Source organism: Marmota monax, unplaced genomic scaffold (genome assembly GCF_021218885.2).
Source record: "Marmota monax isolate L192 unplaced genomic scaffold, Marmota_monax_Labrador192_F-V1.1 WCK01_AAM20220418_F8-fsc00084, whole genome shotgun sequence".
NCBI lineage: Eukaryota > Metazoa > Chordata > Mammalia > Rodentia > Sciuridae > Marmota > Marmota monax.
Window position 1 is genome coordinate 5716526 of NW_026694575.1, and position 27337 is coordinate 5743862.

Below are 27337 nucleotides of genomic sequence, written 5' to 3' on the forward strand. Positions count from 1 at the left end.
CCGCCATTTCTTTTTGTCTCCATTTAAGTATATAGAGTTTGCAATCTTATGCCCTAGTGCTGGGGGAAGGGGGGGGGGATTACAGAGAGGTATGTATTTGTTATTAATAGGAATTAGAAGCAGATGTAAGTAATGCACTGCTGTTACCAGGTGTACCTGTGCCATTGATTGCATTAATTCATTGGCTGTGTGGACTTCCCCAGGACCCACTGTGTGGCCAAGACACTGACCTTGGTAACAGAAGCATCAATTAACAAGACTAGGCATCTGACCTCAGGGTGCACCCAGCTCAGTGTGGGAGATGGCAGGGCAATGGCTGCTGAGTCCTCTAAGGCCTGATTAAGAGCAGCAGGGGCACTAATAATGCAGCTGTCTCAAAAATCCAAGGCCTGTTCCAGTGCACAGTGGTGCTCCTGCTTAGTCACTAGGGACTCTGGTGTAGCTTCATCTCAAGAATAAAGAAGCAAGCCTTGCCAGGTGCAGAGGCGCACAACTGTAATCCCAGTGGCTAGGGCGGCTGGGGCAGGAGGATCGAAAGTTCAAGGCCAGTCTCAGCAACTTAGCAAGACCCTGTCTCAAAATTAAAAAAAAAAAAAAATTTTTTTTAGTTAAAAAGGGCTAAGGTGGTAGTCCACTGGTAGAATATCCCTGGGTTTAATCCCCAGCACAGAAAGGAATGAAAAATAATAATAATAATAAGGAAGGAAGGAAGGAAGGAAGGAAGGAAGGAAGGAAGGAAGGAAGGAAGGAAGGGAGGGAGGGAGGAAGGAAGGGAGGGAGACAGTCCTCATTTGCTTTACAGGATTATATGGCTCAAGAAAGAAAGAAAGACCCATGCACAGCAAAAGACTCAGAAAACCACAAAGCACTGTGTGGAGGGCAGGCTATTGTGTCTTCTCAGTGTCCCTTACGCATCATGACATATGTACAAGGCACAGAACACGAAATACTGTCTCACTGTGGCCTTTGTTTTTCTGGGACAGATTGTAGCAGGGTGTGTAGCCTTGTGCACTAGGACGTGCACATTGAGGTGCCCGTGGGTAGTACGTGGCATAGCTGGACTTCCCGAAATACCATTGACCTCAGGTGTCCTGAGACTAAGGTCACAGTTGGAACTAGGTGACCCAGATGGTGCAGAGGATGCCAGGGTTCTGCAGCCAGGCTGCCTGCGACCACTGGAAAACAACATGGCTTCCCTGGTAACTCCACACTGGGAATTTCTTCAGTTGATCTGAAAGAAATCTAAGAAGCTGGCACTAGACAGAGGCACTGTTGGAAACTGAAGATGAGACCACTTATCATACCTACTGGAATTTATTCTTTCAAATACGGATTGCTTTGGTTCCCAGGTGCAACCAGTCTATTAACCAATTCATGGATTATTTATATAGAAATGTAAGCAATGAAAGCACTAACAATCTAATTGTTCATCTAGAAGATTAAATATAAGATAGATAATGAAGGTAAAAATAGATATGATGACTAAGATAGGTAGATGGTAGATTAAAGATTGGAGAGGTAAGAGCGATACATGATAGAGATCAATTAATAATAGAAACACATAACACACATAGACAGAGTCAAATGGTGAGTATAGATTTGAGGCGATGCTAACAATATCAGGGGCAAGAACAATCACACCCTCAGCACCACAGTGTGTGGGGTCTCTGTACCACGCTTTCAGACTCCACACCCCACACTTGTCCTTGCTGAATTCTTGCAGCAACTCAGAATCCAGATCCAGAGCGATTAAGCAACTTTCCCCAAGTCTGCAGCCGGCCAGCCCCTGTTCTTTTATCTAAGTCTCCCTGTTCCTGAGTCAGAGGACCCCCCCCACGCCCCCACCTCCCAGCTCTGAGTTCTCTTTGTTACTCTCAAGCCTTTGTTTTGTGTGAAAGCCTCTTAGAAATTCTGAAAATAGCCCCAAACCACCGTCCATTCATTGAGAACCCGAAACTGGCTCCTCCTAGGCTGTACCTGTTCTAGCCGCCCCCAAGGTTCCCAGGTGAAAGTGAGGTCTCCCCGGAGAAATGAACCGGCTTTCTCTCCAGGGGCCCACTCCCTGCCAACCAGCGCAGAGATGTTTTCTCGGCTGGCTGGGCTCCAGAGGAGCTCTAAGGAAGTTGGTTTGGGGCCAGAGGAATCTATGGTGCATTGTACCCTGAGGTCCTCCCTCCTGCCCACTTGCTTTAACTTCTTGTATCTTCCTTGAGCTTCCTTCTGCCTCTTCCCTTCTCCCACCTCCCCACCTCCAGGACTGGTGGGTCTGCGCAGGAGCTTGACCTCAGTGTCCCAGAGGTGCCTCTGGACATCTTGTCACAGCCTCAGCTCTCTCCTGCCCCTCCAGATGAGTCCCTCCCTGCCCCCCTCCCCTAGGGAGCAAGACCAAGCCTCCAGGGTGTTCTAACCTGAGCCTCCGGCAAGCTGGGTTCCAGGGCCACTGGACTCAGGGCTCAGTGGACACTGTCATAGTGCTTCTGTTAGGAAGTTCAGCTGGCCATGGGGAATGGAGGCCTTGTCTCTGGGTGTCCCTAAACGGACCTTGTGAGAGTTAAAGAATCCTCTGTGGGAGGTCTGGGAAATGGGAAGGAGAAGAGGTGGAGAGATCTGGCCAAATTCCTCCCAGAGTCTGCCCCACCTCTCCCTGTTGGCCTGCTAAGCTTCTATCCTCAATTTCTAGGTCTCCAAGTCTCTTTTTGAAATTTTCCAGTCTGAAAAGCCAAGGCCCTGGAACCTAAAATTCTTAATGTAGAACAGGACTTCTGTTGATCCCAAAGAAACTTTTTACAATGTGCATCCAATGGGCAAATTCTTGTTTTATGGGTGGGAAGCTGGGGGTGAAGAGGTGAAGTGGTCTGCCTGAGGTCACACTGCCAATTCCCATTCCCCAGATAAGGCTGGAGAGGTATCCTCCAGACCCCGACATGGCCGAGGGGGTCACCCACCTTACTTGACTCTCCTAGGTCTAAAGTCTCAGAGTCTTTCCTGACAGGGGTCCAGAAGGCTATGGAGACACCAACTCAGAATGAAACCCCTGGGTGCCAACTGTCTTGTCAGGAGCCGGCCAACCCAGACACCCAGGACCAATGAGAACTCCCAAGGGAGGAGCTGCTGGAGGCTCCGCCCACCTCCTTCTGCCCAGCTGGTTCGACAGCTCTGCCTTTCCCAGAGCTAGGGCTTCCCCATCAGAGTGGCTGTGATCCCATATCAAGAGTTGGGGCTGAGATGGAGGGAATCCTCGGGACCCAGAAGAGCATGCCCTGCCTGCATACCGTGCCTGGAAGCCCCGAGGCCCTGCCCTAACAGAGCCTCTCACTGCCTGGTAAGGAGCTGCTGGCCTTGGAGGGAGGGAGGGAGAGAGGGAAGGGAGGAAGGAGATCCAAAGGAAGCCTCCTGGGACACAGGGATGGAAGGGGCTGGGCCTGGAGTTTGAGCCCTTCCTCTGCCTCCTGACTTCCACAGCATGATCCCTTTTACATGGGGGGAAACTCAGCCTCAGGAGGAAGTAGTACCATCTTGGAACAAGTGACGGAGCCAAAATTAGGTCCCCTCCCATCAGCCATGAGCACCGCAGTTGTTTGCCTCTGTGCTGCGGATGGCCAGTCCAGCAGGTGCAGGGCACGCCTGGCACCTCTTTGCTTTCTTGGCCCTCCTGGGCAGGACCATGGCACTGATAATGACTGCCCTCACCTCGGCCTGATTCAGGCTCCACTCCTGCTTCCCAGCAAATGCCTGTGTCTGTGCAAAGTGACGAAGGACAAGGAAACAGTGCCTGGGTGGGAAGGAGACTGGGTGTGGCCCCTCTGTGCAGCCCAGGTGTGGTGGGAGCGGAAACATGCCCAGTGCAGACCCCGCACCGTTCCTCGGAGCCAGGCCAGGAAAAGAGCCATCAGCCCCCTGGGTGACCTAGTGTCCTGTGTCTGCCCTGTCCTTCCTGCAGTGGTGCCAAATCAGCTCACACTCTGGGTGGCAGCACTGGGGACATTAGAAAACACATGAAGTTTGGGGTCCTCTTTGTCACCGTGGGATTACGGAAGAATCCCATGGAAGAAATGAAAGGGAGAGGAGAGAGGCCATGAGGGTGTAGGAAGCATTTTTATTCCCATTGGTCAGAGGGGCAAATGGAGGTCGTGAGACTCTGGTGTCTGAATCCGAAGCTCCAGCCCTCTTCTGCAAGTGGAGATGAGATTCGAGCCAGAGGTGCCCTCAGGGTCGGTAATGGTATGTAGGCTGCCTCTCTTCAGGCACCCGCTGCAACCTTCTGAATGCCAGCCTGGGTGCTTCCAGCTTGAATCTCATCTGTAGCTGCCCCAGTAACCTTCGGGGACACTGCCCTCTGGTGGCTCAGTGCACCCCTCTGCTGAATGCAGTTCCAAAGGCCTATGTCAAACACGTGGCCTGATCTTCCACTCCACTAGCCATTCACTGCTCAGCTCCTCGATCACACCACATGTGGCACAAGCTGCGCTTCACACTTGAGACATGCAGTGCACACGGCTCTCCATCCCAGGATGGATTGGTGTAAGCAGAGTCAAGGGTAATGTGGTCCAGTGTGGGGAATTGGGGGCCCTCCTCCTAGATGCAGTGTAAAGAACAGGGACTTGGAAAATATAGATCCAAATCATGGCCACTTGACTGCTATGTGACCTCAGCCAAATCCCTTCACATGTCTGAGATTCTACCCATGGATCAGAGGGCTGTAAGATTCAGATGACCTTAAGAGCCAAACACAGGACCTAGCAGGCCTTTAGAAGGCTTTCCCACCTCTCTTCTTCCATGATAGAATGAAACCCGCAGGAAAACCTAACGAGTGAGCAGGACAGGATGGGGCACATTGCCCCTTGTAGCCTGGGCAAAGTTTTTAAGACTGGAGACTGGGGGCGGGGGGGGGGGGTCAGAGGCCCTTAGGATTCTCTTCAGAAAGGTTGGCCCCTGGGAAAGCCCTGTTCACAGGACTCTGAGAGCTGAAGCTTAGGTAGCTCCCCAACTTGCTTGGTCAAGGGCAGTTTCCCGTAGGAGGTAAGAACAGAGGAATATCCCACATGAGCACTGAGCCCATTCAGGCCAGACGAAGAAGAAGTCGTGGCTACCCAGGGCCAGGGAGAGGCCAAGTTTGACTGGGTTAGAGAGTGAGCCAGGGCCAGGCCCCACTACCTTGTCCAACATCTAGAGGGCCCCCAACCTCCTTTGTGCCACTGACAAAGCTCTCTTTGAGAATCAAAGGACATACCTGAGACTTCCATCCTGGCACGGCCCCTGATGGGGCCCTTTGTTTGCACACCAAGATCCCCTCACGTGGCTCCAGGTGCCTCCATTCACCCACTGCCTGCATGCCTCTCCCATCGAAGACTGGCCCTCTGGGGTGTCCCCACGTGTCTGGTTCATTGGGGGAGTGGCCTCAACTTCCAGGACATTGGAAGGCATGGGAGCCACTTAGTGGACCTCTTAAACTTGATGATCAGGGCCAAGGAAAAGGACCAAGGCACCCTGGAGCAAAGGGGTTAAAGGAACAAAGAATGACTTTGGTCACTAGTGGGTTGGTAATGTGGGGTTTACAGCTGGTATTTCAATGAGCAAGCAGCAACGGGCTGAGGTAGACAGGCTGAGCCGAATCATGAGTGCTACTTGGTGCAAAGGTGTTCGTTACTGGCTTTGTAGTGAAAAACTTGGAAACTAATATTCATGAGCAGGGCATGTGTTCGTCTGTGTGGTAGAAAGCTGGCAGACAGCACATTCAGATCACAGAGCAAAGATGAAGAGGACTCGGGAGAGCCAGGCAGGTGGTGCACTCCTGTAATCCCTGTAGCTGGGGAGGCTGAGGCAGGAGGATGGTGAGTTCAAAGCCAGCCTCAGCAAACTAGCGTGGCCCTAAGCAATTCAGTGAGACCCTGTCTCTAAATAAAATACAAAAAAGGGCTGGGGATGTGGCTCAGTGGTTAAGTGCCCCTGGGTTCAATCCCCAATACCAAAAAAAAAAAAAAGGACCTGGGTGAGCCTCTTGGACTCAGTTCTGTCCCTCGCTTGCTGCAGAACCTTGTGACATTTCTTATCCTCTCTAAGCCTCAGTTTTCTCCTTTGTCAAATGAGGATGGTAGTTACGGCTTCAAAGAAGCATAAGGATTTTAGAGGCACTCAGCCCAGGCAACGTTCATTAAGTGTTCAATAAATGTCAGCTACTTGAAATGGAAACAAGTAAATAACAAAATGCACATACAATCACCAGATTTCACTTTTCAATTTTTTTCTTTATGCAGAAACATAATTACACATAAATAAAGCAACTGTTAACAATGTTTATCTCAGAAGTATGAGAAACGAGGACTTACACTTCCTTTGTTTTGCTTTTGCCTTTTAAAGTAGACTTGATGTTTCTTTCTTTTTTTAATGTTTATTTTTTAGTTGTAGTTGGCCACAATACCTTTATTTTATTTATTTATTTTTATGTGGTACTGAGGATCGAACCCAGGGCCTTGCACGTGCTACTCCAGCGCTGTGCCACTGAGCCACAATCTCAGCCCTAGACTTGATGTTTCTAGAGCAGATTTAGGTTCACGGTAAAAAAACCCCTCACACACATGTGACTGCCACTGCCATCGACATCTCACGGAAGAAGGGGACACTTGTTGCAGTCTAGGAACCTACACTGACAGATGGCTGAGTTTCACTTTTAACTTTACTCCTGTCTGTTCCTACAATGAGCAGCCTGCTGGCTCTCTAAGCAGCACAATGTTATGTCATGAAGGACTGAATCTGGCCTGAAGGTCCAGAATAGCTGGACTCTAGGAAGTAGCCTGGTTTACAGAAGTTACCATGGAGAGCAGGGTGAACCAGCCAGGTGCTGCCTGGGAAGACAGCCTGAACCCAAGAACCCCATGCCACTGTCACGGCCACCGAGGTCCAGAGACCTCATGCTCTCCCATGAGAGTAGATCCAAGGGGCCAGTCCCCTGGGCCATGCCTACCCCAAGGTCTCCACACACACACACCAGCTGAATGGCTTTAGAGCTCCCAGGGATCAGCCAACTGAGGCACAGGCCTGTCCTGAAGGAACACAATACAGAGGCACAGTAGCCAGCCTTGGATTCAGAGTCACCTCTGCCACTCCGGTGCACAGTCCTCTCCACGAGGCATCATAAGACGGGATTCACCTGCCCACCACACCAGGGGGCTGTGAAGATGGCCAACACAGCTGCCTCATGGCCTGGACTGTAAGATAGATGGGACAGCGCCCGACTGGGTGAGGGCAGACGCAGTCGGGGTGGCAGGACAGGGCCACAGTAAGCACAGCCGTGCAGCTCACAAAATATGCAGACCAGGACAGCTGGCTGCATTTCCTGGCTCAGGTGAATCATTGTCTAAATAAGGGCTCGGCCTTTATTTGGGTTTGATTTAAAACAATCCTCCAAAATGATGGCAATCCTAGAAGACGCCCCGGGAGCAGGGGCTGCTTAGAAGGCCAGGAGAGAGGGACTGTCAGGAACTGGGAGTCGAGTAACCTCCATACCTGCCCACCCCAGGAAGGGGAAGCCCGCAGGATGTCTCCCCTCACCTCACCTGTCTGTCTTCTCCCCAGTGATTCCTACTCAGACCCTGTCTGTGAGGACAGCTCCTCAAGATGAGCTACGGTCTCCGGCTGACCTTCATGTGTCTGAGCCTCTTGGCTCCAAGGTAAACTGTGCTGCCCCACCATGGCCTTGGTCTGAACTGTGTTGCCAAGGGCCCCATGGTGGATGGTTGCTGAAATTCCTTCTGCCCTATGGTGAAGCTCACCCTGTTCCTTTCCCCTCCCTCAATCACCAGAACAAAACAACGTCCTGCCACCCATTCTCAGTAGAGGACAAGAGTGTCCTCTACTGAACCCTTGAGCTGTTCAGAACACTCTGAGGGTCCCCAAATTATCTTGACAGTTTGATCTAAGCAAGTGCGTCATAAAATGGAGACACTAACTCAATCAGCTGAAAATGAAGAGACTTCTCCTTAGAAAAGTCGCTGCCGGTGACTAGACACACCACAGGCGAATTCAAGTTCACGTTGACGCCCATCCGTGTTTACTCACTCATGAACAAGCATGTAGAACAGAGCCCCGCCCCCCTTTCTTTTCCAGGATGTGCGTCCAGGGGAACCAGTTCAACATCGAGGTCAGAAGAAGTGATAAGCTCTCCCTGCCTGGCTTTGAGAACCTCACAGCAGGATATAACAAATTTCTCAGGCCCAACTTTGGTGGTAGGTTATCCTTTGTGACCAGGACAACAGTCCCTGGCGTCCTTCGCCTTCCTGACTTTCCTGTCCCTGCCGAAGCTGTTTATCTGATTTGAACTGTTCTTCCAATTTGACTTCCCAGGAAAATGCCGATTTTCCTTTCACAGAAAAAAAAAGGCTCTCTCCTCTGAGAAGCCCACCCTGATTTCTCCAGGGTCCATCTCTTTTCTTCGACCCTTGTTTTGAATCATAGCCAAGCGTTGCCCTGTGATACTGTACCTGGCTCAGCTCAGGACAGCAGCCCCTTGAGGAGTCCTGCTTGTACCTCCCTCACCCCCACAGAAGCTCCATGCTGGACATACATACAGCAACTTGCCAACTAATATCTGTTGAAAAATGAGGCCAAAGGGTGAGGGTAGCTAACTCTACCTCTTCAGAGCTGGGAAGGCCACCAGGGTGTCCTTGATCCAGAGCTGCCCACTGGAGGAGTCTGGGCCTCTGGAGACAGGCCACCTTGGTATCCTGCCCTGCTCAGATCACAGGTCAGCCACAGCCCATGGGAAGCTGGCCTTGGAGCAGGTGCTGGTGGACCCCAGAGCACAGCAGGGGCAGCGGCCGATCACAGGCCTCAGGTGGAGGTCCAAGGGGTGCCTGGCCACACAATTAGGATCTGAGTCCCTTATGCCAAGGGACCTCCAGAGCTAGCTTCTCAGGCCCTGCTGATGGGCAGGTGAGCCTGAACACCTTGGCCAGGTCCTCAAATGTCTCTCAACGTCTCTCTCCTCCCGAGACTCAAACAACTAAGTCAGGTCACTGTCCTTCTTGTTTCCCTGTCACTGGCCAACAAGATACAGGGTGCTTGGGCAAGGAGGCTGTTCTGAGAACAGGAAGCCTGGGGTGGACCTAGAGGAATGTAAGGCCCTGTCCCATCTGGGGTGAAAATGGGCTATGGGGTCCTTGGTCAGAGAGGGAAACACAAGTCCTCTCCCCTCCCCTTCTGGCTCCCTGCTTCTTAAAGGGACCTACACTCACGGGACAGCCTGGAATCTCTGTAATGTCCGTGCACCCAGCTTCTAGGACCTGAGGCCCTTAAGAGACAAGAGCTCCACAGGACAGTTCAGGAACTGAGCTGGACAGCGCAAAGGGCTGCCAGCAGACACTGAGGAAGCTACTGAGGCAGTGCCACTGACCTCTTTCCTAGGAGGAAGCTGCCCTCTGGTGGCACTGCTCACTCCTGTAACTCCAGGGAGAAGGAGCGAGCTCTGGTCCACAGAAAAGCCAGCTGCAGCAAGGCCTGGACTAGACTGTCCAGGAAGAAACCAAACAAACGCTGGGCAGGACTGGAGCTCTCTGTGCCTCCCCCTCTGCATTCCTCAGGGAGGGCAACTAACCCGCCATCCACTTACAACAGATGCCAAAACCTTCCCAAGCCCAGCCCCCCGAGAGGCCTTGTCCTAATCTGTTTGTGTTTGGTGCTGCTGGAAAGAAGACCTGAGTGAGTCTGGGTAGTTCATAATGAGCAGAAACTAACTCCCAGTTCTAGAGGCTGAGAAGTCCAGTTCAGCACTGGGCACTGCCTTCCTACTGCGTCATCACATGGTGGGGGGCAAGAGTGGGACCATCTTGCTGGTCATGATCGCACGAATCCTACCCTCAAGGGTATGATTAATCACCTGATGCTTAATCACCAGTTAAAGGTCTTGCCCCTTAATACTGTTAAAATGGCAATTTATTTTCAACATGAGTTTGGGGAGTGTGCTGGTCATTTTCCCATCACTGTGACCAAAATACCTGGCAAGAACAACTTAGAGGAAGAAAAGTTTATTTCGAGCCAATGGTTTCAGAGGTTCAGCCCATGATCAGCCAACTCCGTCGCTTTGGGCCGAAGGTGAGGCTGCCCATCATGGTAGATGGGTATGTTGGAGAAGCACTGCCCCATTCATGGCAGCCAGGAAGCAGGGAGAGAGAGAGAGAAGGGGGGAAGGGATGGCAGGACACACCCCAGTGACCCACCTGTTCTTGCCACACCCCACCTGCTAACCATTACCACCCGGTCAGTCCTTTCAAACTAGAATGGACCGATCACAGCTCTCAGAAGCCAATCACTGCACCTCCAGACATACCTGAATTAACATAGGAGCTTCTGGGGGAAACCTCATATCCAAACCACAACAAGAGGGGACAAACCACAGCAGCACTAGTACCTCTATGTGAACTAGCACAGAAAGATCTAGCAATTTGCTCAAGGTTTCAAGGCTGTTAAGGGACCAGCATGGGATTCAAACCCTTCTCCCTGACTCCAGGATCCTCTTCTTGATGCTGTGCTTTGCTGTCCAGAGGGGCAGGAAGCCACTCTATACCCCGCCCTTTCAGAAAGCACCTTCTAGGGTCTGCCCTCAAAGATCTCTCTTTTCCCACCAAGTATTAATACTCAAGTATCTTTCAATTGCATTGGTTCTAAAACTCCATTTCCAAACTCCCACCTCCATTCGATGTCTTGGTTTTCTTAGATTAATAATTAAGCTGCTTTGTCTGATTCCTTTGGATGAGACGTTTTCAAGCTTCTTTTGAATTCCACCTCTCTTCTGCCAGTTAATGCATTGCTACAGTCCCCTGGGGCTCTCCCAGTTATTTATTGCAAGTGAATGCATCTATTAACCTAGTGAGCAAAGGTTCTTTTCTCCTCTCAAATTGGCTAGGATTGGGGAAGAGAGAGGAGGAAAGGGAAATGCCTCTGACGGCAGCTATTATAACATGATGAGCAAGACCCGCAATAGGTAACCGTGTCTGAGCACCTTCTGCAGGTGATGGGCAGGCACTTCACATACATTCCCTCTTACTGAAAAGACACTGCCATACCCCCGACCTCATTTAACCCTCTCCATGACCCTAGGATATCATTAGCATCAGCCCAACTTGCAGGTGACAGCACTGCCGCACGAGAAGATTCAGTAACTTTTCTCAAATCTCAGAGCTGGGATGTGGTGGAGCTGAGAACTCACATGGCTCAGACTTGGGTTTTTTTTCCCACATCTGTGGTCTCAGGAGAAGTAGTCTGGCTTGGCCTGGCCTGGCTCCTGAGACAGTGGCTGGGAGCCTGCAGTCTTGGGAGCTATGAACAGTTCTCTCTGGAGTTGGATTCATCTGCCAGCTCTCCAGAATTGAGGCCTAACAGAGTCTGTGCACAGGACAAAGTGCAGAAGGTTCTGGAACTCTAAGTAGTTTAGGGTTCCTGGAGAGTAGAGGAAGAGGAGAAAGTGTTAGGACATCAGCAGGAGCTCAGCTATGAGGGGGCAAGATGAATGCCATCTGGTGGTAAGTCTAGTTCGATGAAGAGAAGGGAGGACAGTGGTCTCCACCCAGACTACCAAGTCTGTCACATTCTACATGATTAGTCCCTTGCAAGCAACACAGGAAAAATCCTCCATCTGAGAAGTAGCAAATGCTTTATCACTATGCCTTTTAAAGTAATGGAGCAATGTCCCATATGTAGTAAGATAACAATTCACTTACGCATATTTTTCATACAAAGGGAGATGCACTATACACAGCGGTTGCTCCTGAGAAGGAGTAAGATAGAAATTAGCCTTGTCATAGTTTAAGATTTTTCAAATTTTTCTAACAAGCAAGTGTTACTTTTGCAATTTTTAATAGTTTTGTTTTTCCAATGTACCAATGCAGAGGGTGGCTGTGTAGTCCAATGGGGGTGAAATGGATGGGTAGGGGAGAAGGACATATTGTGTGTTTCTACTAAGTTTTTCTGGATTTTTCTCCATCCTTAGGAGAACCAGTTCAGATAGCGCTGACTCTGGACATCGCAAGCATCTCTAGTATTTCCGAGAGTAACATGGTAAGCACCGTTCCCCTCCATTTCACCCAAGGCTCCCTGGCCTCGAGTGTCTTGGGCATATGCTTTCCAGCTACTCCAAGACAGAAGGGGAGGAAGCACTGCCCTTCTCCACTTGGAATCGCAGAAGCTAGAGACCTAGACCCAGATTCAAGATAGTGGGAAACTGGGAGAACAGGGTTTCTCAGTCTCAGAAAGAAAGTGGATTCAAAGGCCAGGAGGAAAGAAACCAGTGAGTGAAGAAGGCACATTTAGTGAGGGATAAAAAAAAAATTGGAAAAAAAAGAATAAAAGTGCTGTGGGAAGCCTGGACATCACACAGCGCTTCAGAGATGGGGACACAGGAAAGCCACCATCTAATGACCGCCTCTGCAGACCCTCTTATCTAAGAGATCACCTGAAAGACTGGGTCACACTGGGGGAGGTTTGCCAAGAGGTCACTGGGCATCCAGGTCAATCTCGGACAACCTAAGCACTTTGCCCACCAAAATCCTTAGCCATTTGATCTCAGGAAATGCAAGCTTTTGGGCCAGGGAGGTCAAGGCCCTGGACCGGGACTCCCTGCTGGTAGGAGAGTCGTCATCTAGAATTAACAGCACAGTGTTTTCTCTCACTGCTGCAGGTGACACACAACTTCTCCACCCAGGTCTGCGCACTTGCTCTAAATGGAAGTGGGAGGGTAACACGTGACCCTCGTGATCTGCTCTGGAGGGTTCACTGCCCCCCGCCACCCCGTTCACTCACCCATCTCCATGCCCTGCTTCCCCCTCAGGACTACACGGCCACCATATACCTCCGACAGCGCTGGACAGACCCGCGGCTGGTGTTTGAAGGCAACAAGAGCTTCACTCTGGACGCCCGACTGGTGGAGTTCCTCTGGGTGCCTGACACCTACATTGTGGAGTCCAAGAAGTCCTTCCTCCACGAAGTCACTGTGGGAAACAGACTCATCCGCCTCTTCTCCAACGGCACAGTCCTGTATGCGCTCAGGTGAGCTGGCATTGGGGCTGGGAGGCAAAGCACCTGGAAGAAGACTCAGATGATCTTAGGCCGTTCTGCCATGCTCCTGCCCTCCTAGAGCCTTCCCCATAACAGTGGGCCCTCTCTCATCCACTCTGGCTCCTCAGCATCTACAGAGCACCTGCTCTGTGCCAAGCCCTGCACTGGATACGAGGGAGCAGGGCTGGACAGGACACAGCCTGTCTTCAAGGACACTGGAAACAGAGGCATCCCCCAGTGCTGGGGCCCAAGGTGGGGAGTAGGTTAGTGGTTTGGGGGTGATGTTAGGAGAGGCTCTCACAAGATTCTGGGCTGAGTCCTAAAGTGTGAAGGAAATGACAAGGGCAGCGAGGTGCATGGGACCCTTCATGGGACTCGGTGGAGCAAGGTTGCTCCAGAAGGTGACAGTGCTGGTCTGAGTCATATTTGCACAGAATCAAGGCTCAGTGCCACCAAGCCTCTGTCACCTGCATTCTTGGGCTCTCCATGCGTACTCCCCAACTCCTGAGGCCTAAAATTCCTTCCACTCAATCGCTCATGGAGCCTGAGGGCTAGAACAGGAAAGGAGGTCTCTACATGCTGTAGCGAGGGCTCGTCCTGTGTAAACGAGGTACAAGGATCATGCACAGTAGGCTCCCCGAGGCCTGGGGGTGGAGGCCAGGACCAAATATCGAAGACACTGATCTTTAATACAGAGTAAGAGTCTCAAGTTATAAAGCAAAGACTGAGCTAGCCATTAACAGGACTTCTGCACACAGCTCAGCAGCCCCGAATTTTGCAAAGACCAATCCAAACCTCAACTCCTCTTTCAAGAAACCTAACTAGACCTCTCTCTTGACCCCAACTCCAATTGACACTAATGTACCCTTCCCTGTGTCCCCACTGCACATGTGTGCTTATCTTATGTGTCTGTCTGCAAGAGAGCAGCACAATCAGTTTGGGGTAAGGATTATGAACAGTAGGTAATGGTTTGTAGCCTGGCACTGGAATCATAAAGACTTGGGTACAATCCCTGCTCTGTCCTGGGCAGCTCTGTAGCCACAGGCAAGTTATGTGACCCTCTGAGCCTCAGGTTCCTTAGCATCAAAATGAGAATAATAGTATTTCCTACCTCCCAGAGGCTCAAAGGGCTGAACGCAAGCAGAGAACTCAGCAAGCACTGGATGAATGGTCGTTGTTATTCTGTCTCCCTTTAGGGGAGCGTGGGATCCTCAAGGTGGGCACTGTGCTGTGGTGACCTCTTCTTCCTAGAGCACCTCTCACTGTCCTTAATAAATAAGGAAGCCAAGTGAAAATATGTGACTCTTGAAAAAAAAGTCCTGTAGATTGAAATCTCCACCACAAGGGCTTCTCTGACACTGAGCTGACCGTCCCTGGGTGTTGAGCCCCGAGAGCCACTGAGCCCGGTACCCTCCACTCCCTCTGCATCCTGATCCCATCAAGAAGCCAGGAGACCAGGGCTCCAGTTCCAACTCTGCCACTCAGAGCCACCTGAGCCTGAGCAAGCCCCGTGATCACTGTCATGACCTTGCACAGGTAGACACATTGAAAAACTGAAAGGAAGACATCTTAAACCAGCCAGCCGTGAGTCTGCTCTGTGATATGCTGGCTGGCTGGCCTCTGAGTGGCTAGCCTGCCAACTCCCCCACTCTGGACCCAGCTTCTCTTAGTCTCATGGGTGTTGTTGAACATACAAAGAGCACAGGAAACCTCAAAAATTTGGGGGGATGGGTCTCCACGCCACATGATCCCTGCAGGAGCCCAAGTGAAAGTCCTCGGAACACTCTTCTGAACTCGTTTTTTCTTTCTTAGAATCACAACGACTGTGGCATGCAACATGGACCTGTCCAAGTACCCCATGGACACGCAGACGTGCAAGCTGCAGCTGGAGAGCTGTGAGTGGCCACGCCCACAGGCCCCTTTCCTGGGTGACCTGGATCTGGAATTCAGTGTCCCCTACCCAGTGATCCTTCTTTTTCTGGTGTTGATTCACAATGGATTCAGTCCTTCTGACTATCCTTCCAAATGGATTTAGGTTCTTCTCAAAGAAAAACCTTCTAACATCACATCTTTTGGGGATTATTATTGTGCATTATTATTATTATGCATTATTACCAAAGAGACAAAGGAAGGGAATGCTTTGGTGGGATTCATGGTCTAGACCAGGGACCCCCAAGCCTCCTCCATGTGCCAACTCAGCCCATCATCTCTTCTGTTAATCAAGGTTAATGGGGAAGCCCTGCCCACTCATTTATGTGTCACCTGTGGCTGCCGTTACACTGGGACAGCAGAGTCGAGTCTTTATGACAGAGACCCAAGGGCCCACAAAGCCACAAATACTGATAGTCTGCCTTGCTGCAGAGCTTCCAAGAGCCCCTAATGAGCAAATTCCAGGTGAAATTCCAAGAAGGTGCAGTGATATTTCCCAGAATTGTGTAACCACAGAATATAACTCACTTGTTTCATGAGTATCTCTACTTTATAGAGAACATCTTGATAAAAATGGTTCTACACTAACACCTGATAGTTTAACTCTTAACTTTTTATTTATACCATCTATCTGGCTGCTCATCCTCAAAGTGTCTGTGCTGCTGGGTGAGTTCCTTTTGAATCCCCCTTGGCCATGATCTTCACCCCCACATCCCCACTGTCAGTCTACCAAGATTCAATCAACCATGGGTCCCTACAGACACCAATGACAACCTTCTACCAACACCCTTTCCATTTGTCAGCACATAACCCTCTAGTTTCTAGAAAGCCTCAAAAGCTTTCTTTGTTTTCTCCTTTTATTTTTTTCTGGTGCAAAAGCACTGTGGTCACTAGCAAAACTCCCTCTTCACTGCAGAGGAAGTAGAGAAGCTAGAGGGAAAGACTCCTGAGAGGAGGTAACCAGTGTGTGTGACCTTGATGTGCTATTGCCCTGGGCCTCCTTGACCAAGAAACATTTCATATATTCCTGCCACTGGACTAGAAGGTCAACAGGGATTTTGTTCCTGTGGCTCATTCATGATATAAGCTATAGATTTTTTCTGAGTGTACCATAAAGTGATTTTAAAACAGTAATATGGGGATAATGAAAAGCTTTTAATAACTCCTTTCCAGTTTCTCTAGTGCCCATTTATTATCATTATTTTCCCCAAACTGAGTAACCACACGATGCTTATTTTGGATTCCCCAAATCCTGCCAGAATGTTAAACTGAATTACGACACAATCGTCACACAGGACTCCAGTATTCCTCTGCTAGCTCCTTTCCATTACTTAGGACGAGGGCCACTGTTTTTCTTTTCCTCTGTGTCCTAAGGAAAATATTTTGACTCTTTCTAATACTTTAGTTCTGCATATTTTCCCACTAAGGTCTCCAGCGAGTCTGGAGTGCTGGTTGAGTTCCCCTGTCAGCCCTCATTTAAATGCCTTTGCTTCTTCCACTCAACGACTAAATGACTTCTGTGCCAGATAGTGAGGTAGATGTTTGCAATACAAAGATGAAATGATGTGCCAGCCTTCAGTCTGTCCTCTCATGGAGAGCAGGACTTAAAATAATTAGAGAGACTAGATGGTGACAATAAGAAGTAATGGCACTGTGGAGCCTGGAGGAGTTCGAGGTGTTCTAGAGGAGATATCACTTGAAATCAGACATGAGGGATCTGTTGAAGCTGGCCCAGGGGACGAGGAGTGGGACACAGCGTCTGCCAAGGCACAAGAGCAAGAGGGAACATAGCAGAGGTTAGCAGGGCCAAGTGGGGGCTGGCATGGCTCTGGCTAGGCGTGTCTGGGGCGTGGCTGGGGCCTGGTCAGGGCGTGGCTGGGGCGTGGCTGGGGCGTGGCCTGCGGGTAGAGTGCTTGCCTAGCACATTCAAGGCCCTGGGTTCTATCCCTAGCGTTGAAAAAAAGGGTCAACATGCAAAGCAATCCGTTAATATTTATCACACAACTGCTTCCAACTTTTCAAAGAACTTACTTGCTATATGTAAAGTTTAACATAATAATGCCAGCTAACAAGATAGGACTTGTTAAGGCAGCTAAGCCTGGCTTGTGGTGTGGAGGGGACTGCGAACAGGCTCTGGAGACAAATGGGCCCTCTGTACCTAAGGACACAGTGGGCAGCATCAGGAAAGTCCACCCATGGTGAGGTAGAAGCCATTTTTCAAAAGTAGACATTTAATTAAAGACTCAGATTAATTATCTTATTCATTAAATGCATGTAGCATCTTCCTGAAGCAATGCAGCTGTTTGGTAGCAGAATAAAACTTGGGGTTATCAAAAGAGAACTCATCTGAGTCCCACATGAAACAAGTAATTGCCCTCCATGTGTCGTGGCTGGGCTCATCTCAAATCCCAAGAGCAATATTCCGCTGGAAACTTCACGTTCTGTTTGCACAAATACTGTCCCCAGCGAGCAGGGGAAGGTTTCGCTGCATGTTTATTAAGCAGTTATCTGGGTACAGAAACCTCACTCAGGGTTTTTGTTGCATGCCATCACCAAAAATGAATTGATACCATCCCACATTCCCCATAGTCACTCAGGGACAGGGGTGTGTGTGTGTGTGTGTGTGTGTGTGTGTTTGTGTGTGTGTGTTAATGTAACAATTGTGCTTTTACTAGTTGCAAAAGCAAAGTGTCCAAGTAGGAAACTGCACTCTTGGTTTTTATAGATTCTTCAGTTCTTTGGGATCCCAAGCAATTTGGACAGCTCACTTCAGTGCCAAAGTGAACTTTGGATGCTTCCAAAGGAAAGCCCACAGACAATTTTTACCTGAAAATCTTTAAAGAGCTGGTGCTTTATGGAGGAGGAGACCACCCCTACTAGATATTGGTTACCAGAAGCAGATTATTTTCAAAATATTTGTCCCAGCACTAACTCCATATTTCCTAGCAGCCTTTGAAAATGAAGGCAATGGCTGGGCATGTGGCACACGATGCCTGTAACCCCAGCAGCTTATATGCTGAGGCAGGAGGAGTGCAAGTTCAAAGCCAGCCTCAGCCACGTAGGCCCTAAGCAACTTAGCAACACCCTATCTCAAAATTAAAAAAAAAAAAAAAAGTTTAAAAAGGCTGGGACATTACTCAGTGGTTAAACTCCCTTGGGCTCAATCCCTGGCACCAAAAAAGAAAAAGAAAAGAAAATGAAGACAATATATTGTGTGCATGTACAAATATGTAACAACAAATCCCATCACTATGTGCAACTGTAATGCACCAATAAAAATGTGGGGAAAATAAAGGCAATATATTTTTGTGTTTAAGATCATAGGTACTGGAATCCCTGGACTTTTCCCATCCCTAGCCATTTGGTTTTGGGTAATGAAGCTCTCTAGACCTCGGTTTACTTATCAGTGAAGTGGGAAAGTAATAGTGTCTGGCTCAATGATTTGGTTTTCAATATATATATATATATATATATATATATATATATATATATATATACATGTTGTAGTTGGACACAATGCCTTTATTTTATTTATTTATTTTTATGTTGTACTGACATTGAACCCAGCACCTCGCACGTGCTAGGCGAGCACTCTATCTCTGAGCCACAACCCCAGCCACTTCAATAGGTTTATTATGGTATAATTTACATACCCTAAAGTTTACAGGGGTTAAGTATAGAATTCCATAGTTTTAGTAAAATTACCAAGTTGTGTGACCATTACCATATTGCATTTCCCCGACCCCACAGAGTTCCCTTGGCTTATCTGCAATCACCCCTCCTTCCACCACCAGCTCCCAGGCACCATGAATCTACTTTCTGTCTGTATGAATTTGTCTTTTCTGAATATTTCATACAAATGGAAATCAATATAGTATATGCTCTTTTGCATTTGTTTTTTTTTCCACTTAGCAGAACAGTTTTGAGGTTCATAGGCGTCATAGTATGTTATTAGCACTTCATTCTTTTTCATTGCCAGGTAATGTTCCTTTGTATGGAGATGTACGTGTTTATTTATTCATCAGTGGACAAACATTTGGCTATTGTGGGTAATGCTGCTCTGAACAGTTGTGTGCTAGTGTTTGTATAAATAAGATTTTATTTCTCTTGACCGGATACCTTGGTGTGAAATATGGGTCAAATGGTAAAAACATATTTAAGTTTTCAAGAAACTGCCAAACCTTTTTCCAAAGTGGTTATACCATTTTACATTCCCACCAGTGCAGTTCCAATTTCTCTATGTCCTCACTTTGTTATCTGTCTTTTTTATTGTAGTTACTCTAATGAGTATGAAGTAGCATCTTATTGTGGTTTTGATTTGCATTTTCCTAAAGACCTATAATGTTGGGTATTTTTTGTGTGCTTATTACTCATTCAGATATATTTCCAAAGAGATATTTTGAGGATTAAATGAGATGATGATGTTGTAAGGCACTTAGTAATGTTTACTAAATTAAATGACATAATTATCATCATTATCATCCAAGGGCTTTGAGATGAAACTTTCCTAAAGTTCAATGCAGGCTTTATTTCTTGCTTGCTTTGTTATCAGGAGAAAGTTAGGCAACCTCTCTGAATCTGAGAGCTTTTATGTATAAATTGGGCAAAACATTATAGCTCCTTAATTCTGAGACAGAATACTTATTGAGTAATACATAATACTTATTGAAGAAACACAGAAATGACTACAAGTTTGTGAGAACATTAGAGACCAAGTGGGTCCAGGATTACAATTATTGGCTAAGTTAATAAAACAGCTTTGAGATTATCAAACTCACATGGTGACAAGCATCACTGAAGTGGGTGGCTGCAGGATTCTTGTTTCGGTTTTCACATTTCCACCAATGTGATATGAAAGACCAGTTCTGAAGTCTCTGAAGACCCATCGGCACTTACTTAGACTGCCCTGGGAAGCAGTGCAGCACAGGCCTCTGGGTGTTGATGGGTATGGTATTTCCGTGAGGAAGGAGGCCGCTGCTTACTGGGGATTGGAGCCAGGGGCCCTCGGCCACTGAGCTACATCCTCAGCCCTTTTTATTTTTCATTTTGAGACAAAGTCTTGCTAAGTTTCGTAGGGCCTTGCTAAGTTGCTGAGGCTGGCCTCTGAAGGAGGCCATATCTAAGGCTCATCATCCAGGTTTAGACCCTGCTTACCATAGGACCAGTTCTCAATGGATGGCGCATGGTCCTAGTAGGTGATGTCACTCTGAGCAGGCACTGCTGTGGCACGTGAGAGGTCTTGCCTGGAATCATCCTTGGGCCCACTACCATCAGGATGGAGTACAAACTGTTTCCATGTCATAGCATTTTCCAGACCAGTTCCGTCGGTGCCCTTGCACTGACCAGGGCTCTGTTTATTGGCAGGGGGCTATGATGGAAATGACGTGGAGTTCACCTGGCTGAGAGGGAATGATTCCGTGCGAGGGCTGGAAAACCTGCGGCTTGCTCAGTATACCATACAACGCTACTTCACCTTAGTCACCAGGTCCCAGCAGGAGACAGGTAACTCGTGTGACAAATCATACAAAATAAAAATAACCGAACAGAAGTGGCGGGTTGCACTCTGAGTCAGAAGTCTCCTCTCTTCTCCACTTCACTCCTTCAGGGTCCAGAAACCCCTCAGAGGGGCAGAAGGGGTGGAGGGCGGAGGGTCTGCACCTATTCCTCGCACAGTTCTGAAACGGATTTTCTCAAAGACGGGGTTTGATTATGAGCGTCTGCCACTTTCTCATCACATGCTCATTAGCTGATTTATGGTATAATTTTAAATCCAGGATTTACCTTGGGGTGGCAGGAACTTGAGCTGTCCCCTCAGCTCTCCTGTTTTCTCCCTACTCTAGTCTGAGCCAGACTTCTGTTCCCGGGGCACAACCTCTCCACCCTTCCCCAGCCCGGCACCGGCCACTGCTGCCCTGTTGGCTGCAATGACCTTCCCTTCACAGAAGCACCTGCTTCTCCAACCCGTGGCACATGCTGTACGCCCCAAGGCCCTCTCTCCTGCTCAGAATTCGATCAGCAATAGCGCTCATTGCTTGTATCCCCCACGTCTAGGGTGTGATAGTTTCCTAAAGTACAGTAAATCCAGGATACCTCTGAAACATCAAAAATTAAATGCCATTGAATGGGTCTATTAGGTCTACCCAGTGGGAATGTTGAGAAGTGGACAGTCTCAGGTAACCCTGAGGAGGTGCTTATCCAACAACTTCTTTGTAAGCACAGAACTGAAAGATGCAGGGTTTGCATGCTGGGGGCTCACAGTCTAGTGAGGAGATGTCAAGGACACCGGTGGTCACAACAGTGTAGGAGTCAGATGACGGAGAAAAGCCCAAGCGGAACTTGCAATGCACAGTGCCAGCAGCCCTGGGAGTCCCACTCCGTGCAAAAATACCCAGGTGTTGTGGGGACCATGGCAGTTCGACATGAGCCAGGCTTTCGTGAATAACAGGGGGCTTCATGTGAATATGGTTCAGTCAACCGTCCAATGGGGACTCTGCTCTGCCATGTGAGCAGACACGATTTCTTGTCTCTTACTAACCCCATCAGGAAATTACACCCGGTTGGTCTTGCAATTTGAGCTGCGGAGGAATGTCCTGTACTTCATTCTGGAAACCTATGTTCCCTCCACTTTCCTGGTGGTGCTGTCCTGGGTTTCATTTTGGATCTCCCTGGATTCTGTCCCTGCAAGAACCTGCATCGGTAAGTTTCTAAGAACTGGGTCACCGCGTACGTTTTTCCCCTTCCGTCACTGTCCTCATTGGTATTCCCAGGGCAATCCAACAGCTGGCTCCTTGAGAGTCTTTTACAGAAAGAGACAGCGACTACTTTAGAAGCAGTGCAATTTTAAATTCGTTAAAGTGACAGATGAGGGGAAATTGTGATCAGGTGACCCCTGTCGGTGATGTTGTGGAAGGAAATGGTTTAGCAAACCACATTGCTCATTTCTGTGCAAAATGGGCAAATTAACCCAGGTCCACAAGGTCACAGGTTTTTCAGAATGAGATCTGCTCCGTTTCTGAGTCCTGTCCTCACCTGGCTGACCCCTGAGTGGAGACCCTCCGCTAGGTAACAGAGGAAAGTCCACTGGCTGCCATCTTAGAAATATTTTCTGCTCTTTTCCCAGGAGTGACCACTGTGTTATCAATGACCACACTGATGATCGGGTCCCGCACGTCTCTTCCCAACACCAACTGCTTCATCAAAGCCATCGACGTGTACCTGGGGATCTGCTTTAGCTTTGTGTTTGGGGCCTTGGTGGAGTACGCTATTGCTCACTACAGCTCCCTGCAGCAGATGGAAGCCAAGGACAGGGTAAGAATCCTGAGGCCCCTGTGGGTGCTCTGTCACTTTGCCATGGGCTGCCCTGTAGAGGTGAGCTGGTTCTAGTGTCTGTCACCCAGTGACTTGCTTGGTTCCAGTAAGTCCCATCCTTCCAATGTGGGCACATCTGGAAGTCATGGGGCCCCTTGAAAAAGGTCATCCCTTTTACCAAATGCAATGAGATATCAGGACATTTAATTCCAGCAGAAAATGATTCTCATCCATAAGCAACATACAATTACAAGAACAGGAATCCATGAAAAATCTAATTTCCAACCACACTTGATCAGTTGTTTACAAGTTTCAGGTTAATATGTAGGTACTATTTAATTCTTTTGTTGCATTCTTACATTTTCAAATTATACAAGCAGTGGTTTATGGAAAAATTAAATTGAGACAAATTTCTTGATTAGCACATTTTTCTGCTAATTGGAAAAGATTGTTATTTTTTTTTTTTTATTTAGCAGCGGAACATCAGGGTCCAGTTATCTGAAAAATAATGATGATTATTATTATTTAAGTTCTTATATGCACCAGATCCAAACCTTCAGGAAATATCATATCATTTTAAATGCTCCTAACCACCAACAAGGTTTTATCTCCATTTTTCAGTTGTGGAATCTGAGGGACAAGAAGGTTTATCTCAGGGACACAGAGAGTAAGAGGTAGAGGGGGGATTTCCATCTAGATCTGGGGCTTCTAAGCCTGGCCCTGTCCCTCTGTCCTGCTGGTCGTGGGCATTGGGCCTCGCTCTTGGCTATTACTCTTTACAGCCCCCAGGAACCCTTGGGTCATTTGGAAGCCAAATTGAATCGATCCTACCATCTTTTAATAGGCCAATAGGAATAAGAAAGAAAATAGTAGGATCCAATTCAGAAGACATACCTGCCTTTGGCAATGGGCCAGACTGCACTAAGTCCAACAGTGGGCAGATGAGGCATCATTAGAAGGGGCAGAAGGGGCTCCCCTTGTGTCCTGCTGTTGCCAGCAGCACTCCACAAAGCCACATTGTCCAAGTGACACAGGCAAAGAAGTCTACGCACTGAGCCAGCCAAAGAAGAATGTGGGTTTCATTCATTCTGCTCCCTGCAGGCTCCCTGAAGGGACAGGAAAGGGGTCTAATTACCCCCCAAGTGTCTAGTTTTCTAGATTGGTAAAAGGGGGGTTGGAATGTGACTGAGATCCTCTACCAAAGCACCAAATGCTCTTATTTTCCTGAGTGTGTAATAATAGATGTGCTACTGAGTACTTGCTGTATGCTAAACACCTATCAACAGCTTTTAGTCCACCCAACAACCCAGTGAAATAGTACCATTATTGTCCTTATTTTACTATAGAGAAACCTGCCAGAGAGGCAAGGTGACTCATCCAGGACCCTACTCCTAATAAATAGCCTGTCCCCAAATCCAAACCACATTCTGTCTGACTGCATTACATTCCCCGCAGCCTGGGCACGCCCACCTGCTAGAGAACACCAACCCTCTGCAACTGCAAGGGGAGCATCAAAATTTCCACTTTTGTGTGGCATAGACCTCAGGACACGGCTGATTTCTATTATCTCCCATAACCACTAATTCCTTCTCCCTGGAAAATAATAGAATTTCACCAAATACTTGCTAAATACTTCACATGATTTATTCCACTTAATCTCCCCATCAGCTCCCACGGTAGCTATTTATATCATGACCCATTTTGCAGGCAAGTAAATGAAGTCTAAGAGAGATTAAGGTGACTAGATGTCCACAAGAGTAGGAGGCTGAGTGGGATCTAAACCCAGGTCTGCTGACTTTACAGCCTGCGCAGCTGGTATCTGGCACTCTGCCCTGTGGATCTAGGGAGGGTGATGGTTGTTCGTCATGCAGGCTGGGGACCCACAGGTAGGTGCCCACAAACAGGACAGCAGGGCTGCAAGTCTCTGTTAAACTTAATTACTCAACACTTAGGCCTCTAAACTTCTCATTAGTTTACTGCCCACTTATTTCTTTGCTGAAATCAAGTCTTCCAAGCTAACGGCATGGTTTGTGAACTAGGGGACGGCGAAGGAGGTGGAAGAAGTCAACATCACTAACATCATCAACAGCTCCCTCTCCAGCTTTAAGCGGAAGATCAGCTTTGCCACCATTGAAATCTCGGGTGACAATGTTGACTACAGCAACATGACAATGAAAACCAGCGACAAGTTCAAGTTCGTCTTCCGAGAAAAGATGGGCAGGATTGTGGATTATTTCACAATTCAAAACCCCAGCAATGTTGATCGATATTCCAAACTACTGTTCCCTTTGGTTTTTATGCTAGCCAATGTTTTCTACTGGGCATACTACCTATATTTCTGAGACAGCCTTGAATTTTGTGTTTGCCATAGGTCTCCAGCAGAACAAGGTCATGATGTCAATGGAATTCTAGGCCAAACGTGCTCTCTAGCACAGTGGTGCCAAAAGTGGCTAAAATGACACTTATTTCTGTTCAAACGATGAGTTCTCAGCTGTTAAAAATTCTAAGTTGTGTCGCAGTCCAAACATTACAGGTTTTGTAATGGAAACATCAGCCTGTACCTCTTTCACTTTTATGAAGCCCCATGGAGCCCAGGGCTGACCGTGTACCCAGTGGCTCCCTGGTCTGAATTTACCTCATATCCCATGAGAAGAAGATGGTCGCATATATCAAGTAACCCTCAAGTGTTGGGGGTTGTTTCTGAATTAACCATGCAAACTATGTATTAAACCTCTGTGGGTGCTTATAAAATACATTGCTGCCTATTTAGGGAGTAACGTTTTCAAGTTTTTGATTAAAATGAAATGTGGGCTTATGTCAATTCACTGGTAGTCACTGCCCTAACTCAAGAGTAGAGTCAGTTTTTAATAATGAGAATTGTTTAGCATTACAGCAGAATCGTTTCCAAATTCTAATACGTCCTCTCATTGAAAAATCAGATGTTAAGTGAATAGAAAGTTAGTGGATCAATAATATAAAATATAAATACCTTGTTTCTAAAAGATCATGGATTCCCCAGACTAGAAGACTTTGGGTCTTCATTCCCCCATTTTATGTGTCTTACCGTTTTACTCTCAGTGCACATCAGTCCCAAACACTGCAGAAGCCCTTTTCCTACATCAGAGATGGAAATGGAAGCATTTTCTAAACTCATTTGAGGAGTCTTAACATGGACTCTTGCCATGAAGACTTGCAGAATCACCATTACTCACATCCTGGCGAGGCAGTAAAAGTACCAGGTGGACCCCGTCAGAGCGCCCTCTGGTGTTCTATCACTTCTGATAGCAACAGTGAGCACTACTTTGCCAGAGGCAGATCCCCTGCATCCTTCCAAGAGGAGCGTCCATCCCTGGGCTCCAATGACCAGGAATGATGCCTGTTAGATAACAAGCCACATTACCCAGCTGCAAGCGGCTTAGCTCAAGTAGACTTGGCCTTGCTCAGATCCCTGATCCTTTTAGCTGTCCTACTTTGAGTGGCTTACCCTGAAGGAGTAGGAGGATGCTGGCCCTGGGCCCTGAATGTTCTCAATCACCGCAGGACATGTTCCAGAACCTATGTGCAGGCTGCAAGTGAGCTGTCTTCTCCATGTCCAGCCGACCTCGCCCTCACACCAGGGCCTCAGCCTCTGCTCCTCAGCCAGGCCAGCGCACAGCACCTAAGTAGCGCTTGCAGGTGTGCCAGGTGAAGCCTCCCATTGCTTTAGAGGACATCGCCTTCTTCAGTTCTTTAGCTTTGTTCTCTAACAAATGCACAGCTTTTCCTTCCTTTCAGAAACCCACCGCGGCTCTAGAAAACCGTATCTCTTCTTCCACTTCCTGTACCCCTGAGAGCTCACTCCTTTTGCCATTAAGACACTATACCCACAGTTCATTTTCTAGGGGTCTGATCACCTGAACCTTTAACAAAATGTTTCTAATGGGTGGAGGGTGGGGTGAAAGAGGTGGAGGGTGGTTGACTGGCTCTATCTATCATATTTGTGACATTTTTTAAAAAAAGGTTTAAAAATAATTCTGCTCCAAAGCCCCATTTAAGCTATGATATAAGAACAACTGTAAATATGTGAAACTGTGAAATAAATGCACCATATTGACTACCCACCAGATCAAGTGGTCCTCTACAGAATGTGCTCTAAGGTCCCACTCTAAGGTCTCAGAAGTACATGGTAGTGGAAAATCAGGGGCCCACCTATTCTACCCTCATGGTCCTCCTGCCTAGATAGCACACAAATACACCTCTCTATCTATCTATCTGTCTATCTATCTATCTATCTCAATTATTTCTTACACAAGAAATGGTAAGATCTGATGACACACCAGGAGTTTTTCTTTTATGTCACAGCATAGTGACACTTGGATTGCTATTAAGCCTGTGGGCCTGGCAATGCTGAAAGGTCCAACCTTCAAAAAATACCACAGATTCTCTTTTAAGCCTTCTTTATTATTTGGCAATTCTCTTATGTTTTTGTTGAATGATAGTTTGGCTTGAGAATATGCCTTAGGTTTTTTTATCACTCTGTGCTTACATAGTTCTCAGTAAAAGCTCTTAATTTTCTAGATCTGTCCACATATACTATCCTTCCAGAGCACTTTGTACAAAGTATTTATTTCTTGGGTGAAAATATCAAGACTCATCTCATCAAATTTTCAAGGACATGAAACTAGGTGAGGTCAGGAATATTCTAAGTCACGAAAATAAACATTTTCATTACCCTGATATTGAGAATAGCAAAAGTCTCAACATAGGTTGTTGGATAGACAAAGGAGGCATTTACTAACAAGTAAATGACAGCAGGTTGGTTTCAAATGAAAGTGAGGGAGAAATGGAAAATGACCGTAATGGAAAAGAGCCTGAGATTACAGTAGACCACAAGCTGATGATGAACAGGCAACTCGGGAAGAGTTAACTGTAAAAGGAAAGCTCTGTGTGGGCTTTCTGGGCCAGGCAAACGTAGTGGCTTGCAGGTATTGGTGACTGGCATCCAGGATGGAGATGAGATCCTTCCTCAATGGCGTGCACCATTTTACAATATGCAGAGCAGCTCGGCCTTGCTTCT

General features: G+C 47.8%; 1 protein-coding gene across 2 annotated transcripts; it reads left to right on the forward strand.

The window, feature by feature from the left end:
• The first annotated feature begins 3149 nt into the window (after nucleotides 1-3149).
• Nucleotides 3150-26386, forward strand: Gabrp (gamma-aminobutyric acid type A receptor subunit pi). Of its 2 annotated transcripts, XM_046421389.1 has the most exons (10): nucleotides 3150-3322; nucleotides 7573-7667; nucleotides 8104-8222; nucleotides 11981-12048; nucleotides 12818-13035; nucleotides 14857-14939; nucleotides 20338-20475; nucleotides 21517-21669; nucleotides 22094-22281; nucleotides 24321-26386. In XM_046421389.1, the coding sequence occupies exons 2-10, from the start codon at nucleotides 7615-7617 to the stop codon at nucleotides 24621-24623; spliced, it is 1323 nt and encodes a 440-aa protein (XP_046277345.1). In that variant the 5' UTR covers nucleotides 3150-3322; nucleotides 7573-7614; the 3' UTR covers nucleotides 24624-26386. The 2 variants fall into 2 exon arrangements, with proteins under 2 accessions (XP_046277345.1, XP_058427812.1); XM_058571829.1 differs by lacking the exons at nucleotides 3150-3322; nucleotides 8104-8222.
• Nucleotides 26387-27337: the final 951 nt, after the last annotated feature.

Coding starts and splice junctions, on each gene's coding strand:
- Gabrp (XM_046421389.1), top strand. CDS start 7,615: ATGAGCTACGGTCTCCGGCTGACCTTCATGTGTCTGAGCCTCTTGGCT. Junction 7,668..8,103: donor CTGAGCCTCTTGGCTCCAAG/GTAAACTGTGCT, acceptor TTTCTTTTCCAG/GATGTGCGTCCAGGGGAACC. Junction 8,223..11,980: donor TCTCAGGCCCAACTTTGGTG/GTAGGTTATCCT, acceptor CTCCATCCTTAG/GAGAACCAGTTCAGATAGCG.